At 30.5% G+C, this 18,038-nt stretch overlaps 9 protein-coding genes across 9 annotated transcripts; 7 read left to right on the top strand and 2 right to left on the bottom strand.

The window, feature by feature from the left end:
* Positions 1 to 271: 271 nt before the first annotated feature.
* On the top strand, positions 272 to 2,041 carry PPL_09930 (hAT family dimerization domain-containing protein; the record flags this gene model as incomplete). The annotated part of the gene is made up of 3 exons (XM_020580717.1): positions 272 to 335; positions 419 to 882; positions 1,373 to 2,041. 3 exons carry the CDS (start codon positions 272 to 274, stop codon positions 2,039 to 2,041), a joined length of 1,197 nt encoding a protein of 398 aa, XP_020428757.1.
* A 1,047-nt stretch (positions 2,042 to 3,088) lies between these two features.
* On the top strand, positions 3,089 to 3,343 carry PPL_09929 (uncharacterized protein; the record flags this gene model as incomplete). Its single annotated transcript, XM_020580716.1, has 2 exons — positions 3,089 to 3,101; positions 3,165 to 3,343. The coding sequence occupies 2 exons, from the start codon at positions 3,089 to 3,091 to the stop codon at positions 3,341 to 3,343; spliced, it is 192 nt and encodes a 63-aa protein (XP_020428756.1).
* Positions 3,344 to 3,496: 153 nt separating this feature from the next.
* PPL_09928 (uncharacterized protein) lies at positions 3,497 to 4,561 on the bottom strand (the record flags this gene model as incomplete). The annotated part of the gene is made up of 1 exon (XM_020580715.1): positions 3,497 to 4,561. The coding sequence occupies one exon, from the start codon at positions 4,559 to 4,561 to the stop codon at positions 3,497 to 3,499; it is 1,065 nt and encodes a 354-aa protein (XP_020428755.1).
* Positions 4,562 to 5,084: 523 nt separating this feature from the next.
* Positions 5,085 to 6,156, top strand: PPL_09927 (uncharacterized protein; the record flags this gene model as incomplete). The annotated part of the gene is made up of 3 exons (XM_020580714.1): positions 5,085 to 5,170; positions 5,266 to 6,104; positions 6,137 to 6,156. 3 exons carry the CDS (start codon positions 5,085 to 5,087, stop codon positions 6,154 to 6,156), a joined length of 945 nt encoding a protein of 314 aa, XP_020428754.1.
* A 53-nt stretch (positions 6,157 to 6,209) lies between these two features.
* PPL_09926 (DEAD/DEAH box helicase) lies at positions 6,210 to 8,281 on the bottom strand (the record flags this gene model as incomplete). The annotated part of the gene is made up of 3 exons (XM_020580713.1): positions 6,210 to 6,658; positions 6,741 to 7,052; positions 7,129 to 8,281. The coding sequence occupies 3 exons, from the start codon at positions 8,279 to 8,281 to the stop codon at positions 6,210 to 6,212; spliced, it is 1,914 nt and encodes a 637-aa protein (XP_020428753.1).
* A 775-nt stretch (positions 8,282 to 9,056) lies between these two features.
* On the top strand, positions 9,057 to 10,638 carry PPL_09925 (SDR family oxidoreductase; the record flags this gene model as incomplete). Its single annotated transcript, XM_020580712.1, has 3 exons — positions 9,057 to 9,633; positions 9,715 to 10,058; positions 10,594 to 10,638. 3 exons carry the CDS (start codon positions 9,057 to 9,059, stop codon positions 10,636 to 10,638), a joined length of 966 nt encoding a protein of 321 aa, XP_020428752.1.
* A 1,093-nt stretch (positions 10,639 to 11,731) lies between these two features.
* manF (alpha-mannosidase) lies at positions 11,732 to 15,122 on the top strand (the record flags this gene model as incomplete). The annotated part of the gene is made up of 8 exons (XM_020580711.1): positions 11,732 to 11,923; positions 12,005 to 12,096; positions 12,163 to 12,940; positions 13,022 to 13,153; positions 13,232 to 14,272; positions 14,340 to 14,637; positions 14,720 to 14,887; positions 14,956 to 15,122. 8 exons carry the CDS (start codon positions 11,732 to 11,734, stop codon positions 15,120 to 15,122), a joined length of 2,868 nt encoding a protein of 955 aa, XP_020428751.1.
* Positions 15,123 to 15,745: 623 nt separating this feature from the next.
* On the top strand, positions 15,746 to 17,266 carry PPL_09923 (uncharacterized protein; the record flags this gene model as incomplete). The annotated part of the gene is made up of 2 exons (XM_020580710.1): positions 15,746 to 15,830; positions 15,915 to 17,266. 2 exons carry the CDS (start codon positions 15,746 to 15,748, stop codon positions 17,264 to 17,266), a joined length of 1,437 nt encoding a protein of 478 aa, XP_020428750.1.
* Positions 17,267 to 17,319: 53 nt separating this feature from the next.
* PPL_09922 (uncharacterized protein) lies at positions 17,320 to 17,933 on the top strand (the record flags this gene model as incomplete). Its single annotated transcript, XM_020580709.1, has 3 exons — positions 17,320 to 17,434; positions 17,687 to 17,791; positions 17,869 to 17,933. The coding sequence occupies 3 exons, from the start codon at positions 17,320 to 17,322 to the stop codon at positions 17,931 to 17,933; spliced, it is 285 nt and encodes a 94-aa protein (XP_020428749.1).
* Positions 17,934 to 18,038: the final 105 nt, after the last annotated feature.

Here is an 18,038-nt window from a genome sequence, read left to right as displayed (position 1 = left end):
CAGATTATATAGCCGAGCACATTGCTAGATCAGAGAGACTAAATGTTCTATCTAATGAATGTCAAAAAAGTATCAATTTTCCAGAAAAAGAAAGTGAGACAGTAAATAGAAATCGAGATCGATCTTCTCACCAAGAGGAAGGTATCTTACCCAGAAGAAGATAATGACTTGGTATTGATGATATAATAAAATTATAACAAAATATCTCTACAGATAATAGTCATCTCTTTGTTTGGATGAGTAAAGGTTGTGAGCGAAATATCATTAAATAATGAAAAAAATCCTATTTATGATTGGTAGAAGCAATTGTAGAAAAGAAATCCTTAGATTATTAGGTCAATTAAAGTTCAATATACCTTTTGGCTGAAAATATAACCGATATAATAGCATTTATAGAGGATACAAGAGATTTATATAGGTGATCATTACTTTATTGCGAATATTATTGGTCTCAGTATAACACTAGATGGTACGATTTTTCAAGGAAAATTTGAGGTCAAGGGATATACATCTGATCATTTTACCAACTATGTTACTCAAATCAATACTTTCAATGCCAAGATACTTGACAACTCTAGACCGAAGTTGATAACATCATTGGATCCTTTCTATCCAAATTCAGGACATCAGATTCAATGTGGAGTAATCGATATGAACCAACAAATCATTAATGGTACTATTCTCTCAGTAACTGCTTACAATGGATCATATCAATGCGAAGTAGATTTAAGTGAAATGAAATATCAATCAACCATTCTATACCCACAATTCCAATGGATCTTATATTTCACACATACTAGAACTGGATTCACCTCAATCATTTCCAATCACCATATCAAAGAGCTTTCTTTTAATCCTCTATTTGATTTAAATCCATTCTCGGTAGTTATTAATAAAAATAATAATTCATATTAATAACTCATTTTTAAAAATAATTTAAAATAAAAATTCATAAAAAACTTAAGTTATAAAAATTTATTATTTATTATAAAATTAAAATCATCCTGGTTTTTTCAAATTTGGGTGAGTTCAAGTTAGTTAGTGGCACGTTTACTAACTTACCCCTTCAGTGAGTTCGTTACTTTTCAGTGAGCAAAAAAATGCAAATAATTGCAAATATTTTCATTTTATTGAGATTTTAGAAAAAAATTGAGTTAATTAATAAAATTATTTAATAAATATGGATAATTTATTACTATTATCTAAATTAAATAGTATAAAAGATAAAGATAAAGTACCTATTTTTGTTTTTTTTCGCTCTTTTTTGTAAAAAACTGTTTAAATCACTATAAAGTGTGTTTTGCTTCAAATCCTCACCTGATTTATCTAAATTGCAATTGTCTTGCCGTTATTATTCTCTCCATTATACAAGTCCCATTTAAAGATCATATGGGACAATACCGTAACAGTTGCCCCAGATGTTCAAAATCCAGAGACCAAACGCCGTGCTGGCCGACCAACAAAAACACCATCTATATCTACTGTACCGATCAAAGCTACCGATGATAACAAGATTGAACTAACATTAACCGATAAACAATTGAACATATTTATCAATGATATCAAGTCTAAAGTAACAGTCAATGAAACATTACCAAATACAACACCTACTACAACAACATCACCCGCTAAAGTCACACCTCAAATAGATTTATCACCAGTGTCATTTAATCCATTTTATAGATATAGTAAAGATCCACAACCAATAGAGCTTAATGTAGATATACTCAAGAAGCAATTAATGGATTTCCACAATTATCAGTATGTAACTGAAGAAGAAGAGAGACTAGGCAAATATTCTAATCCTGCAATTTTCTGGTCGCAAAATAATCACCTATTTCCATATGTTGCTCAACTTGCTCGCAAATATATGTGTGTTCCTGCTTCTTCTGTGCCTTCTGAATCTGTATTCTCTAAAGCTAATTATATATTTTCCGAAAGAAGACAATCAATGCTAAGTAGTACATTAAGAGATTGTGTCTTATTGTATTGCAACAAATCTTTATTTACAAATGCCAACAACAATAATAACAACAAATAAATTATTTACAAATGATATTAACAAATAAACTAGTCATTGTGCTTCAAATATAATTTTTTTTAATTTAAATTTTAATATGAACTAACTGAAAAAGTAACCAAAACTAACTAACGTGCAGTTTGGCTGAGAATTCGTGGGAACGAAAAATTAACTCACCAGTGAGTATTTTAACTTATTTTTCAAAAAACCAGTATTAAAAGTTTTTTTTTTAATTTTTATTATAACTTCAACTGAATCTATAATTTGAATACTATTTTGAGATAGATATATTTGTTATCTATAAATAAAATTGTAAATCTGTATTGTTTTTGTAGTTGTGTTATCAAAAACACACACTTTTGGTGAAAGATGAGGTAAGTTGTGAGGTGTTAAAAAATAAAATGACAACACAACACCTCGTCATCAAAAGCAACAACACATGCAATTCAAACCAATCATTGATATCAAAGATGATTCAATTGCAATTGCAATAGGAGTAAATGGTAATTACCTAATAGGTCATAACTAACATTGCTTAATATTAATATGAATAATAATATGATTATTATAGGTGATAGGTGTTTGAATTGATTGTTCTTCATTTAAATGATGATTTAATTTTATTTATATTATTATAATTAAATTTTAATCATTGAATAGAATGATTTAGGTTGTCAGTTGTTTTTGTTTTTAATCTGGTTGCAACTTGGCTATCTGTTGTAATAGCCGTTTGCCAATTCTCTACTCTACATCTTGATATGATTGGCAACAATATTGTACAGCGGTATGAACTCGAAAGAGATTACAATTAAATTATAATCTATATTACAAATATTATTATAATTGGATAATCAGGTTGATTAGTGTAATTTAACATGTTTAAACATCACTGATCAACTGAATGTTAGAGTGTACTTTAAACATTTGATCCTTTAAAAACAAACATATATAAATAGAGAATGAATGAACTAAGAGATAACATAACATTCAAAATAAACAAAAACTAATAAGATTAGATATCTTCTACATTCAAACTAACGATTACATTAAAACAATATATTTATAAAAATGACTTTAATTAGTATGTATCTATTACTTTAATAAATCAATTGTAACTCTAGTTACTAATATTCTTTACTTTTAGATAATCTTAAAGGACTTTGTTCATTCCAATTAAAATCAAATCAATCCAATCTATTTCAAACCAGTACAGACTTGCATAATATTAATACATTGAACATAGAACAATCCGATAATTCTACAACCATGCGTGTTACATCTCGTAGATTTCAAATAAATGTTCATATAATGCGTGTACTATAAATCAAATAATAGTAAAAATATTAATAATCGATTATATTAATATATACAAAAAGATGTAATAATAAAAATTATGTAACATTAGTCTACTACTCTTTTAAAACCATTATATTTGTACAATATTCATTTATTCTCTTAGTTACATATAAATACAAACTAATTAGTATGATGTATTTGTAAAGCTGATACACCTGATTCAATTGGAGAACTTCCTTCTGTTCTATTGTTTTTCAACCATTGAACAATCTCTTGTTGGTTGAATGCCATCGCGGTGTCGAGAGCAACAGTAGTACAACCTTGAGTACAATTATTGTGGAGCCACTTGACTAGCTCCAAATTGCCAGAGGCAGTAGAGTAATCCATGGTACGAGTTGTCAGTTTAGTCAATCGGTGCTTAATGAGATACTTTACAAGTTCTAGATGTCCGTGATAGGCAGCGGTCATACTATACTCTGTTTGGTCATCCATTAGAAATCCTTTAGTTTGTAACCATTCTATGATAGGGATGTTACCACTGGCAGCGGCAGCCACCAACAGCTTGTCGTGAATCTCCTGGAAGTCGATATCGAAATTGCCAGCCAATCCCATCAGGTATTTTACCATATCGAAGCGCGCATTCATCAATGACTTTCTCAATGCTGCCCATATCACATCTTTAATCTCGGGTTTGGAGTAGTAGATAGAAAAGATCTTTACAGTGATAATCCATTTCAAAAGTTCGACGTTCTGACTGTCCGCTGCCAAGACAACGAGCTGATTGTATTTAAAGAATGTGTTGTGACTCTTTGGGTCGTACCAATGATCGATGTATTTCGCCATTTCCAAACGACCGTGTTTCACAGCCAACTCCATGAGGTTGGTCGACGATGACTTTAGAGCGAAATTGTTATACTGCTCGAGTATGTATTGAAAGATTTCGAAGCGGTCCGCTACAATGGTGGCAGCAAGCGTCGAATTCAGTAGCTCTACATCTTTCTTTTCCAATTGACCGCCGATAGCAAAATGAAACCATTTCTTTTTAGCATTGATCATTTGATAGAGTAGATCTTTTAGCATTTCAAAGTAGTTGTGTGTTGCAAGCAGTGTCGGTGTTTCCTTTACGCTATCCCATTTGTATCCTACTGACTTGTAAACATCGGAATGAATGTGTTTCATCATCTTAAATATATGATTTCTTAACACCACATTACTAAATACACTACTAAATACTTGATTATCCATATTCTTTATTTATTTATCTATCTTAATCATCAATAAAACACAAACCAACATAATCAGACTATTTATATATCTTGATTACCAAAAAAATAAAATAATTAAAATAGAATAAATCTGGATTTTGTTTTAAAAATTTATTTGATTTTTTAATAGATACTTTCAATTTAGCTTGATAGTAATTAATATCTGGAGATATCTGATTGATAAATATTCGGATATTAATCAAAATGAAAAATCCAATCCATTGTTAGTTGTCTTGAGAAAATATCTTAAATATATAAGAAAAAAAAACACACTATTATCAAAGTAAATATCTATAAATTCTCTATTATTTTATTGAATGATTGTACTAAACCTCAAGTTAGCTTTCTTTTACAAAAACAAATGAAATGATATTGCATGTTGTTAATTTCCTTCCAGATTCCGATTTAAGATGACATCGCTAACAAACCAAATTTTTTGTGCATGATCACAAAAACTTTTTAAAAAAAAGGTTATTTGTTTTTAAACTTAACAGTTTGTTACAATGGTAAAGAATATAGCAGGAAATAAACCTAAACCTTTGGTATTTAGAGATACAATATCATCTCCTTATGACACTGGAGATCAATTGTAAGTAATAATGTACATTCCTGTTTTTTTACAGTGTAAAATTTCATCATTATTATATATTTATCATTAATTACTGATAATGGTTTCATCACTAGTAATGTTTTAGATGAAAATGTAGCAAATCAAATAGTAGAGGAATTGCAATCTGTTTATAGGGATGACTTGAATATAAAGATGAAAAAGAAATCGATGGCAGCGACTCTACATAAAGATATATTGGAATTTCAACATAAACTGAACACACTCTACGTCAAGAATAAAAAGTGTGTTGCAAACATTAAGAAACGAAAGAGAGATACACAGTCGTCGAAAGAAGAGCCTGTCACTAGTGATACCGTCTTGAAAGAGAAGGAGAATGAATTACAACAGATTAGAAACGATATGAAACCTATCAAAGAGCGTGTGACTACACTTACCAAACAGAAGAAGTCAGCGATCAAACAACTCGAAGAACAACTAAACAAAGAGAGGCAAACACCATCGATTCAACCATATATAGTTAAAGGTATAAATGAAATAACAAAATCACTCGAAAAGCTACCTATTACATTTAAACAACAAGAACAGCAGCAGCAACAACAATTATATGATATAAAGATAATAATAATATGTTCACAATTGGCTAGTCAAGGTGGTAATGTTATGATAGAACATATACCGATGATGGCTACGATGCGTAATATTCCATATCTCATACTACCTAATAGCTGTTACAATTCATTGAGAAGTGCTTTGGGAATACATTCACTGATGGCAATTGCAATTAGAACACCATCTTCAACAGAAACTCCACAATCACTACAGAAACTATTACAACTCACAAACGATGCATTCAACGCTACAAAGAAACTACAATTCCCACTTATAGGTAGACCTCTATCTCTTCTTCCAACTACAAATGATAATAATAATAATAATAATAGTAATAGTAATAGTAATACAACAATTAATCTTAAACCAGTAAAGATATTAAAAGAAGGAAATAAACGTAAAAAGATAACTTGATCAAATGTAGTGTTATTATTAATAAATAAATTATTTAATATTTATTTAATCTTTTATTTGATGAAAGTGATTCTAAACTATCACCTCTTTTAAGTGCTTCTTGAATTGCGTTTGATAATACTAGATCTTTCTTACCGATGATAGATGTTACAACACCACGTTGACCTGCACGTGCAGTTCTACCGATACGATGAAGATAGTCTATAGGATTAGAAGGAAAGTCAAAGAGAATGACATGTTCCACTGACTTGATATCTATACCACGCGATGCAATGTCTGTACAAACCAGAATTTGTTTCTCACCCATTGAAAACTCCTTCCAGTTGCTCTGTCTCAACCTCGAGGGTATATCGCCGTGCAATGAAGTCACAGAGAATCCATTCTCATTCAAAAAGTGCTCTGTAGATCTACATGAATCTGGTGAATTACAAAAAATCAATATTTTCTTACTCTTTGATGGTGTAACTGATCTTAATAATGCCTCTTTAAAAATAAATAGTTAATTAGATAATTGTTTTGTTTTTTAGCGCTTTTAATAATGAGTATAGGATAGTTTAAAACTTACCATGTTTATCACCACCTTTAACTGTTATGAATTGTTGCTCTAATGTGTTGAGTGACTTGTGTATGTAGGGTGTAGAGATCTTTGAGATACTTGGGAATAATGATTTGATAGTGCTCATCAACTGCTGTGTTAAAGTTGCACTACAAATGACAGAATAGATATTCTTGTAGTCGGGTATGTTCTTATTCATCAAACGATACTCTATAGGTGTCAATATCTTTTTCATATCTTCATCAAATCCTTTACCATCTGTAAACATTGAATCTGCTTCATCTACAACCAAATACTCTAAATAACCAAAGAATATTTGTTCTTAAAAAAAAGTAAGTAATTAGTTTATATATATATGTTATATCTAATTATATATATATATATATATACTGCTTACTATTCTCTATTAATTGTATTAATACACCGGGTGTAGAAACAACGATATCGATCGGTCTCTCTTTGAAATCTTTTAGATGTTTAGCGTTTTCACCGCCACCACGTGCTATTCCGGTACATGATAGTTTATGATGATGTGCAATCTGTTTGGTGACTTGAGATACTTGTTTTACCAACTCTCTTGTTGGCACGAGAATGATAGCTCTGGGTCTGGCAGGCATTCTCTCTTTGGCCTGTGATAAGCTCGCTTCTATATCGATGCCAAATCGACTTGGATCATCGATACCTTTGTCTCTGAGTTGTTGTTCTAGTTGCTTCTGTTTGTCAGCTTGTTGTGCTTCCAGTTCGGTTTGTTCGCGTTGCTCCGATTGCTTTAGATTCTGAAAGACAGGCAGTAGATAGCTAAGTGTTTTACCGGTACCGGTTTGTGAAACAAAGAGGACATCGGATTTCTTTGACAATATCTCTGGTATCGCAAGTTGCTGAATGGTCGAGGGAATAGTAATGTTCATCTCGCGAAGCGATTGCACCAGCGTTGGCACTAGACCGAGTCGGGCGAACGCTGCACCACTTCCAGAATGCTCAGGATTCAGACCATCGACAAAAGTTGACTTTGATTGTATAACAGTGACATCTTCATCTGGATGTTCAACAATTACTTTATTTGCCTTTTGTTTTACCAACTTTGAAGCTGATGATGATGATGGTGATATAGATGAAGATCCAGCGGCATTTTGTGTAAATCTATTAACACTCTTAAAATCCTTTGAATTTGAAATCGGAAGTAACATCTTTTTCTTATTCTTTATAGGTGATGACGATGATGATGATGATGATGATGACGATGAATATTTATCTCTACTTCTGTCACCGGATTGTCTTGCTTTTGTTGATTTTTCATATCTATCTGACTTTCTTACACCAATAGATGATATCTTTGATTTATTATTGCTATTTTTATTTTTGTTATTACCATAGTTTGTTGATGTAGTTGCAAAACTATTGTTAAATAAAGATAATGAATATATATTGTTACTAGTGAATACTGATGTAGTTGATGTTGTAGATTTTAATAGAGTCGTTAGTGGATTGACTAAACTACCATGACATTTATTAACAACTACACATGATTTAGTTGTCAATAAATTAAACATTTCAACTCTATCTATTCTAATTCTACTTTGGAGTGTTATTTCTCAAAATAAATTAAAAAAATAAATTAAACGAAACGATCAGTCGACCAAAACGAAAAAAGAAAAAAAAAAACATAATTATTTGAATAATCTTATATCATTGCCAGTTATATATATATATATATATATATGTATATTATTAAATCACAGTTCAAAAATTTTTAGTTAAATCATATGAATTCAAATATATTGTATCTTTTTATATTGTAATTATATAATTATTATTATTATCATTTTATTTATCAATCAAAATATTATTTATTTGTAAAGATTTATAAAACAACACTTTCAGTTCATTAATTTTAGTAAAATGATATAACAGCAACTCATCGTCATACATCATGACACAATCCGAAAGTCAAAAATTTCTGGAACCTACGAATTCGGAGGTCAAGACTTTAGATAAAAGATATTTTAATCGCCTCTTTTTTTTTATTTTTTAAATTCTTAATAGAAACTTCAACTCATATTTTATTAAATATAAATATTTATTGTAAATTTATTATTTTATTGGGCAACAGAACAAGAGTGTTCGATTCTTTTTGAAATCGACAACCCACCTGATTCATCAATTCTTTAGTTTTAGCAATTTCATTTCTCTATCATCATCATTATGTCAACTGACAACGATTGTTCAAACTGAAACCTTTAAATTGAAACTAAAACATTCATTTTTATTATTAAAAAACAAAACAACTTTGCTATTATTATTATTATTATTATCACTATTACAACAATGTCATCTACAGAAGATAACAAAAAAGTATGGTTCATTGCCGGTTCTTCTAGTGGTATCGGTTTGGGTATTGTACAAAGACTCGTGGAGTTGGGTCACTCTGTAGCCAGTACTTCTAGACTAGATACCGATGCCCTCTTGCACAATGTGAAGGAAGGAATTATCGCCAACGCTACAACTGCCAACTATCTGCCATTGAAAGTCGATTTGACCTCCGACGAAAGTGTTAAACAAGCACTGACTGCAACCGTAGAGAGATTCGGTCGTCTAGATGTCGTTGTTAATAACGCTGGTTTTGCTATGTGTGGAACCATCGAAGAACTCTCCGATGCCGAACTCAAGGAGCAGTTTGAAATCAATGTATTTGCCGCGGCACGTGTCATGCGTTTGTCAGCACCGATCCTCCGTCAACAGAAATCGGGATACGTCATCAACATGAGTTCTCTCGTTGGTATCTGGGGACATGTTGCTGGAATCGGTGCTTACTGTGCCAGTAAATTCGCCATATCCGGTCTAACCGAGTCATTCCAAACCGAGATGGAACCATTCGGAATAAAAGCAACTGCAATTCATCCAGGTAATTTAATATATATTTTGTTGTTATACCTTACTTTAGTAGCAATTTTAACAATTAACAATTAACAATTAAAATTAATAGGATATTTCAGAAGTGAAATGCTTGATGAGAAATCAATGAAGTTGGCAAAGACATCGTTGGATGCCTACAAAGCATCGCATGACCACTACAATAAGCATAGAGATGAAGTGCATCATCAACAACGTGGTGATCCAAAGAAGTTGGGAGAGGTACTTGTAAAGATCGTTAACTACAAGGGCGATAAGACTCCAACACATGTTTTTATCGGTCCAGACTCTGTTCATATGGCTAGAACACAAGTTAAGCGATATCTTACAGAGTTGGACGAATGGGAGCCAGAGTCAACCAACACTGACTTTGATCATCTTAAAGGTACCGACATCCCAGAGAATCATCCTAAAGTAGTAACTCCAGATCATTAATTTAAATATAATTTAATAATAATAAAACAACTTTAAAATCTTTCATTTTATAGTAAGCATAATAAATGAATAAAAATAATATAATAAAATAAAATAAAAAATTAAACTTTTTCTAAAATTTTGATCGCGCCCAAATCAAGACAAGATCATGATCAAAAAACAACAACATCATCTGTTATTAAAATTTTATTTATAGATTAAAATTGGTTATATAAATATATGTATCAAGAAGTTGATTAGTAGAGAAGTTAAATAAAATTCGTACATGACTAAAATGGTGATATGCAATCTAATTGTGATCGGTCAAATTAAGAACTAAATATAAAGAGTGCAAATTCTATAATAGAACACAAAGAATAGAAATGAGTAATTAAAAAGTAGATTATTACATATTACAAATAAGTATATTATGTTGTTAAACTAGTTTAAATTATTCAATCTCTATCTTTTTTTTTTTCTATATATATAAAAAGATATTAATGCCGTTTTACTTTGACCTGTCAATTCTATTTTAAAGTTAATCAGCTCAGCTGCTAGTGAGACTGATTCAAGTGTCTTTTAAATGTTAGATAGTAACAATTATAAAAACAATTATCATGTTTCATCAGAATATACACCATTTAAAATTATAATTTTAAATGGGGGTACAGTATGATTTACCATTTGTTTTTTAATTCTTATTCTGTTTGAATAATTGTAGTGGTTTATCGTATTGTTGGTATTCAAATTTATTTTCATTTTTTGTATTTGTTGCTTCAGCTATCAAAATTAATTCTCTCACTTTTCGTATGTGAGTAAGAATGAAAGAAAGAAAGATTGGATATATAGAGGTGTTGAGTGGATTGGAGTTTTTGTAGTTGGTGTTAATATTGATAATATCTCAATATAATTTTTTAGTTCCATTATATGTATTATGATATAGATAATATTATATAGCACTCGATTTTATGACATTTCATAGGAGGAAGAGCAAAAACTTTCATTCATCACTCTGGAAATTTGTTAATTTCCAATTGAAATTCTCTGGTGTTGTTGTGAGGTGGTGAGCGGAGTGTACTTTATATTATATCAACTGTTTAGGATAGCACAACATATAATATTTTTAAATTAGAAAATGAAAATGAAAAGATTTTATTTTTAATTCATTTTCATATTTGTATTCATTTCAATCATAAACAAAACAATAGTTTTTTTTTTTTTTTAATTTAAATAGAATTATTTTTTTTTGGCTCCATTTATTAATTATTACTTGTACCACCACCTTTCACTTCTTACTAATACTATCAGTATTAGTATGAGTTTTAACTTTCCTCACTCTGGTTAATGTTGTAATTTCTAGTTTTGAATTTATCTATAATCTTATCCCTATTTGTTATGTTAGGTTGATCATATTCTATCAAAATTTTACCATTTCTCATTCGTTACTTAACTACTACAAGAAAATATCATTAATTACATTAATCTCCAACAATTATAATTCATTTTTACACAACCGGAATAATATTAAAAATTAATTTTATCTAACAGTAACAAGATTTTAGTTTTTATTTTATTATATAAATATAGTTATTAAATATTTATATTCATAATACAATAAATTAAAGTTTTATTTATAGTTTTAGTAACTAAAACAATTAATAAAAACTTTAAAAATAATGAAGATACCATTGATTTTAATTTTTACTATTTTCATATCATTGGTATACTCTCAAGGATTCAATTACAAATCACCTGTGCCAAATAAATATCAAAATTCTTATGATCCTAATGTCAACATAACATCACCGTTAACAATCCATCTCATATGTCACTCTCATTGTGATAGTGGTTGGTTAAAAACATTCAATGTAAATATTTAGTTATTTTTCATTTTATTTATAAAATATTAATCCTGACTATATAAACAATTCTATTTTATTTACTTTAAGGATTATTTTCATGATGATGTTAAATATATTTTAGATGGTATCGTAGAGAATTTAGTATCCGACCGTTCAAAGAAGTTTATTTGGTCTGAAGTGTAAGTAGAAATTGAAGGTAGATTCACTATTTTTATTAAAATAATTTACAAATAAAAAAACAATAGTGGATTTCTTGAAAAGTGGTGGCAACAAACAACACCAAATAAAAGATCTCAAATTGTGAATTTGGTTGAAAATGGACAGCTTGAATTCGTTGGAGGTGGATGGGTAATGAATGATGAAGCCTGTCCAGATATAAACTCTATCATCAATCAAATAGCAGAGGGTCACCAATTCCTTGCTGACACATTCAATTCCACTAAATTGGCACGTCCTGTCAATGGATGGCAAATCGATCCATTCGGACACAACACTGTAACGCCAGCTCTTCTCTCTGCCATGGGTTACAAACATCTTGTTTTGAATCGTATCGGTAACGAAGTGAAGGCTTCCATGAGATCGAGCAATGCCGATCTTCAGTTTGTATGGCGTGGAAATCCAAAGACCGGAATCAACTCTGATATTCTGGCACATGTTCTCGATGATCACTATTCATTCCCCAACTCATTCCAATCGTACTATGTCGATCCAAGATCCTCATTCGATATTCTCTTGCGTGAAGGTGATTATAAACGAAAAATATATGGATCGCCAATTGTCATGATTCCAATGGGTGACGACTTCCAATTCAAAGATGCAATCGCACAGTTCAATCAAATCGACTCTGCCATTGCATTCAGTAAGATTCTACAACTTAAAGAGAACTCCAAAGTCATCATTAAATACAGTACTCTCAGAGACTATTTCGCAGAGTTACAGGATCATGTATCATCAACCAACCATCAATTCAATCAATATGTTGGTGACTTTTATCCATACGGTAGAAAAGGTGATTGGTGGACTGTAAGTAAATTACTTTTTATCTATATATTTTAATAATGATTCTAACTATTATTATTATAATAACTATTGTTTTTATTTTAGGGATACTTCACTACTAGACCAGGTGTTAAAGGTTTAGCTAGATCTGCACAAACTGACTATAGAGTTGCTCAAATGCTTTCAGTTTATAATAATAATAATGAATTAAGTGAATTATTAAGAGATGCAAATAGAGTATGTTAGTTATTATTAGTGATTATAATCACAAACTAGTTTATTAATATTATGATTTCTTTTCTAAATTATTTTTAGAATATATCAGTTGTACAACATCATGATGGTATTACAGGTACTTCTAAACAAGAGGTAATTGAAGATTATACATTTAGATTACACGATGCTATTAAAAAGATAGGTATAGCATCAAGTGGTTCTATTAGATCGTTGGCAAAGATAAGTGATACCTACAAGATATCTTCAATTCAAAATCAACCAATTGATTTACAATTTAAATTGACACCGATCGTGTTGGTAAACTCACTTGGTTGGAACAAGGTCGATGTTCAATCGATACAAATCAACTATCAGCAGGTTTCACCTACAGCTACACAATGTCCAGTCAAGCTCATGTTGGACAGTGAAAGAGAGACCGACTACGACTGTGTTGTACTCTCGAGTAACTCATCGGTTATCGTAGAGCTCTCGTTCAGAACACAGGTCGAACCACTCGGAATGACAACGGTATTCATCAACAACGAACCAAGCTCCAAAGTGAAAATCATTAGACCGATCGTTGAGACTACTCAACTCGATATCCAAGTGCGTCCAGAGTTGAAACTAATATTCGATCCCATCACAAGATTGCTTTCCAAAGTGGAAATGAATGGTGCTGCTGGATATCGTGCTCATACAGTCGAGGATTGTCAACATACTATGAAGTATTACTATGATATTGGAGGTGCTTATTCTTTCGTGCCTAAAAACACCGAGGCAGCTCTTCCAAAACCAATCGTTCACTCTAGTATCATACCAGGAAAGTTCAAACAAGTGTACATGACAACTACATCGACGAGTAAATCTAGTTTCCAAGATTTAACAATTGCCTACACCATCAAGAACTCTGGTGATAACATACAGGATGGCAAGTTTACAGTTGACTATCATATTCATGGTGAGAACAACGAAGATATCGTCAGCAGATTCATCACCGACATGCCAAGCAGCCAATACTACACAGACAATGGAATGTTCTTAATGAAACGTGAATCACTACCGTTCAACGGTGAAATAGCTGAATATACATTCCCAACCATTGCAATGACTGTTTTAAATGATACTAAAAAGACTTTTGTTGTAAGTACAACAGTGCAATAATAATAACAATGCACATTAATATTAATAATAATGATTTATAATATAGTGCTATAACGATAGAACAAGAGGAACATCAAGTCCAAAGAAAGGTGAATTCGAATTCTACATTCATAGAGCATTGCTTCAAGATGACAACAAAGGTTTAGTTGAAATCAATCGTGATGTAACTTGGTTAAATGCAAAGGATCAATGTTATTTTACTCATGGTGATGGTAGCTCTGCTGCCAATCTCAGAAAGAATCAATTAATCTTTGAGAACCGTTTACATGCATTCTCAATCAATGGTCAAATTGAACTATCAAACTTGAACCAATTTTCAATATCTTCAAAAATGATATCAGAACGTATGTTTTATTTACAAATAGATTATTTTTATATTATATTCAGTGATTATTTATTAACAAACAAACAAATAATATAATATAGAATTACCAAAAAATGTTCATTTATTATCATTCGAAAAGAAAGGAAAGAATTATTTAGTAAGACTCATGAATATCGATGATACAAATACAGTTTCGTTAGATTTAAATATCTTTATTGCTGATTTCTTTAATTATCAAGTGGTTGAGACGGATTTAACTGGATTAGAATGTAAGTTTAAAATTATAATAATATTTTAAAATAGTTCTAACATTTACTAAAAAATTTTAAAAAATTAGATATCGATAATATTATACCATCTCCACCAAACTTCCCTAAAACATCGAAAAATATAATTAATGGTCAAGCTATTAATAATACACCAACAAAAACGAACAGAATTTCCTATTATACCGTTACTATGGACCCATATGAGATTAAAACTTTTTTGTTATACACTAGCTAAAAAGTTGAAGTTCAATAAAATAAAATAAATAAAAATAATTAAAAAATAAATAATTAGTTAAGTGAAAAAAAAATTATTGTAAGTTCTTTCTCATTTTGGAAAGGGTCATCAAGGTTTTACAACTTTGTGTAACCTAACTTTTTTACAAATCCTCTTTAGAATTAATATAAATGTCAAATGTCGCAAACATGTATACTTATTACTAAAATAATAACTTATAAGGTTCGGTTATTTTTAAAAGTTAAATAAAAATTAATAAAATCAACATGTGGGTGAAGTTGAATATGTATAAATTTTCCATTTTGGGAATCCAAGTGAAATTTGTATAATGTTTGTGTGTGTTGATAATAGAGTTTAGAATTTTTTTAGGATTTTACAATTTTTTATAAATAGACTATAATTTTTGTTTCCCATAGGTTCTAAAATTAAAAACACAAGTATTAAAAAAAACAAACAAACAAAATTTATACTTTAAATTAAATTATCTGTACTTTTAAAATAATATTTATTTTCATACTTCAATTTTTAACAAAAACAAATTAAAATATATTATAACTTTTATCTTTTAAAATCTATTTCCATTTCTTCTTTTCATTTAAATTAATTAAAATAAAATATTTATAATGAAAATACAATCAACACTTCTAATATTCTCACTATTGATTGGATCAATAGCTGCACAAATTGATCCAACATGTCAAGTCTATAGTATGTATTTATTGAATTCGGTATTCAATATTAGTTAATTTGAATTTTTGATTATTAATTTTTAAAATTATTTTAATTAAATAGAATTAAATGGTGCACAATTAGATAAATATGGTCCAATTCCACTGGGTGGTAGTGCCATTACTTTCAATGATACAAATATTCCGGGTGGTGTCACCAGTTTTAATTTCTCATCAGCTAGTGGTAAAATGGATAATGCCGGTATCACTTTGACTATCACCGGTACTTTGATTCCATCGAATGGTGCTGCCGTTCCAACTATGGATGTAATGATGGTCTTCCACAAGCTCCAAAGTGGTACACCAAAGAAAGAACTTACTGCCAATGCCTACGTACCAGTTGGTCCCGTCGATACTAGCAAATGGCAATACTATGAACTGGATTCCTCGGTATCACAATTCAAAGTTCATGGTGGAGTTGCTGATGGTATGGTTGTCTTGTTAAATACACATATGGATATGCCAATGCAAGTTGGTATCGGTGCCTCTGGAAAGAATGTAAATAACGGTGCATCCGGTTGGTTCAATTTCAAATTCATGAAGAACGGTGTTTTGAACTATACCTCTGACATGGTTGTAGATATCAATGTCGACATCACTTGTCAACAAGAACCATCGTGTGACTCTGGTAACTTTGAACCAACTGCCGCTCAAGGATATCCATTGGGAGGTCAAGCCATCTTTGTTTCTGCGAGTGACCTCAGTCCATTCGGTGGAAACAGCAGATTCGATTTCGTAGACCACAGTTCACTCTTTAGTTTCTATACCAACAAGACCGAATTGTTCTTCTCTGGTAGATTGGCACCTCTTGGAAAATCAGAACCATTGTTAACATGTAACTTCCACTGGAAACAAAATATGGATCCAAACAATCATCCAAAACTCGAACAACCATCTTCGGTCTATGTACCAATTGGAACAATCGATCCATCGCTCTGGACTTACTATGATATCGATGTTGTTGCCTCTCTTTGTAAATCAAAGGATATGACAATCAAGATCACCGGTCAAAAGATGATGCCAATGCAAGTCGGTAAGGGTGCCAATGGAAAGAATTCAAACTATGGATGCTCTGTATGGCTCGACTATTCTGTAATTTTACCCAATGGAACTGTTATTCAAGATCCATCAGATGTTTTCGATATCAATGTAGACTTGGCATGCGCTGCAATCACAGGACCAGCTCCAACTGCAGCGCCTACTACTCCAACTCCAACTACTCCAACTCCAACTACTCCAGCTCCAACCACTCCAACACCATCTAATCCATCTAGTACAACAGGTATTCATTCTTTAAAATCTATGAAATTTAAAATTGGATCTACTTCATCCAGCCCTATTAACACTGCTTCCTCTACTTGTGGACAACTAACTGAATATACATCCACAGGATCGGGAAAATTTACAATTAATTAGATACTTTTAGTTATATAGTTATATAGATATATTTATATATATAGTTATTTATAATGTGCATATCAACAACAATTATCGTATTTATATCATTTTTTCTAACTTTTAAATTTCTACTACTAATAATATTAGGTGGTCAACAAGAGTGCACTTGGATATGTGTTCCTAATGGTAAACCAAGCAACAAAATTTAGTTTATCTTTTTTCTTTTTAAAGTCTAGAATTATCTCATCTACTTAATTATCCTACGAGTCAAGATACCTATAAGACTCTTTATATTATATTATTATAATATACACCTATAAGATTCTTTATTATAATATGATATTATTATAATTATACTTATATACATCAAGGTTAACTTTGTAAGTTTTATTTTTAATTGATATACTAACAGATTTTGTTATTTTTTTTATTTCATAGGACAACAAATAACAACAGACTCTGCTCCAGTTACAACTGCAGCTGGATCTACATTCCCTCCAAGATTTAATTCGACTGCCGCTGGTGCATCAAATAATTCAGGAAGTAAGTTGATAGTGATAAAAAACAAAAAAATATGATCAGAATAATTTTTAAATTAACTTTTCTTTTTTTCAACTTAGAACTTCAATATTCTCATATAGGTCTAGCCTTTTTAACTTTTATAGTTATTACAATTGTCCATTAGAATTATAATTTAATAATATATATAAATATTTAATAATATCAACAATAATAAATAAAACAGTAACAAATTAATAATTACAACAATAAAATAAAAATAAAACATCCA

The sequence above is a fragment of the Heterostelium album genome, assembly GCF_000004825.1.
Source record: "Heterostelium album PN500 unplaced genomic scaffold PPL_scaffold11, whole genome shotgun sequence".
In the NCBI taxonomy this organism is placed as follows: Eukaryota; Evosea; class Eumycetozoa; order Acytosteliales; family Acytosteliaceae; genus Heterostelium; species Heterostelium album.
The sequence above is the reverse complement of the archived record's forward strand: the minus strand, read 5'-3'. Positions and strand labels throughout refer to the sequence as shown.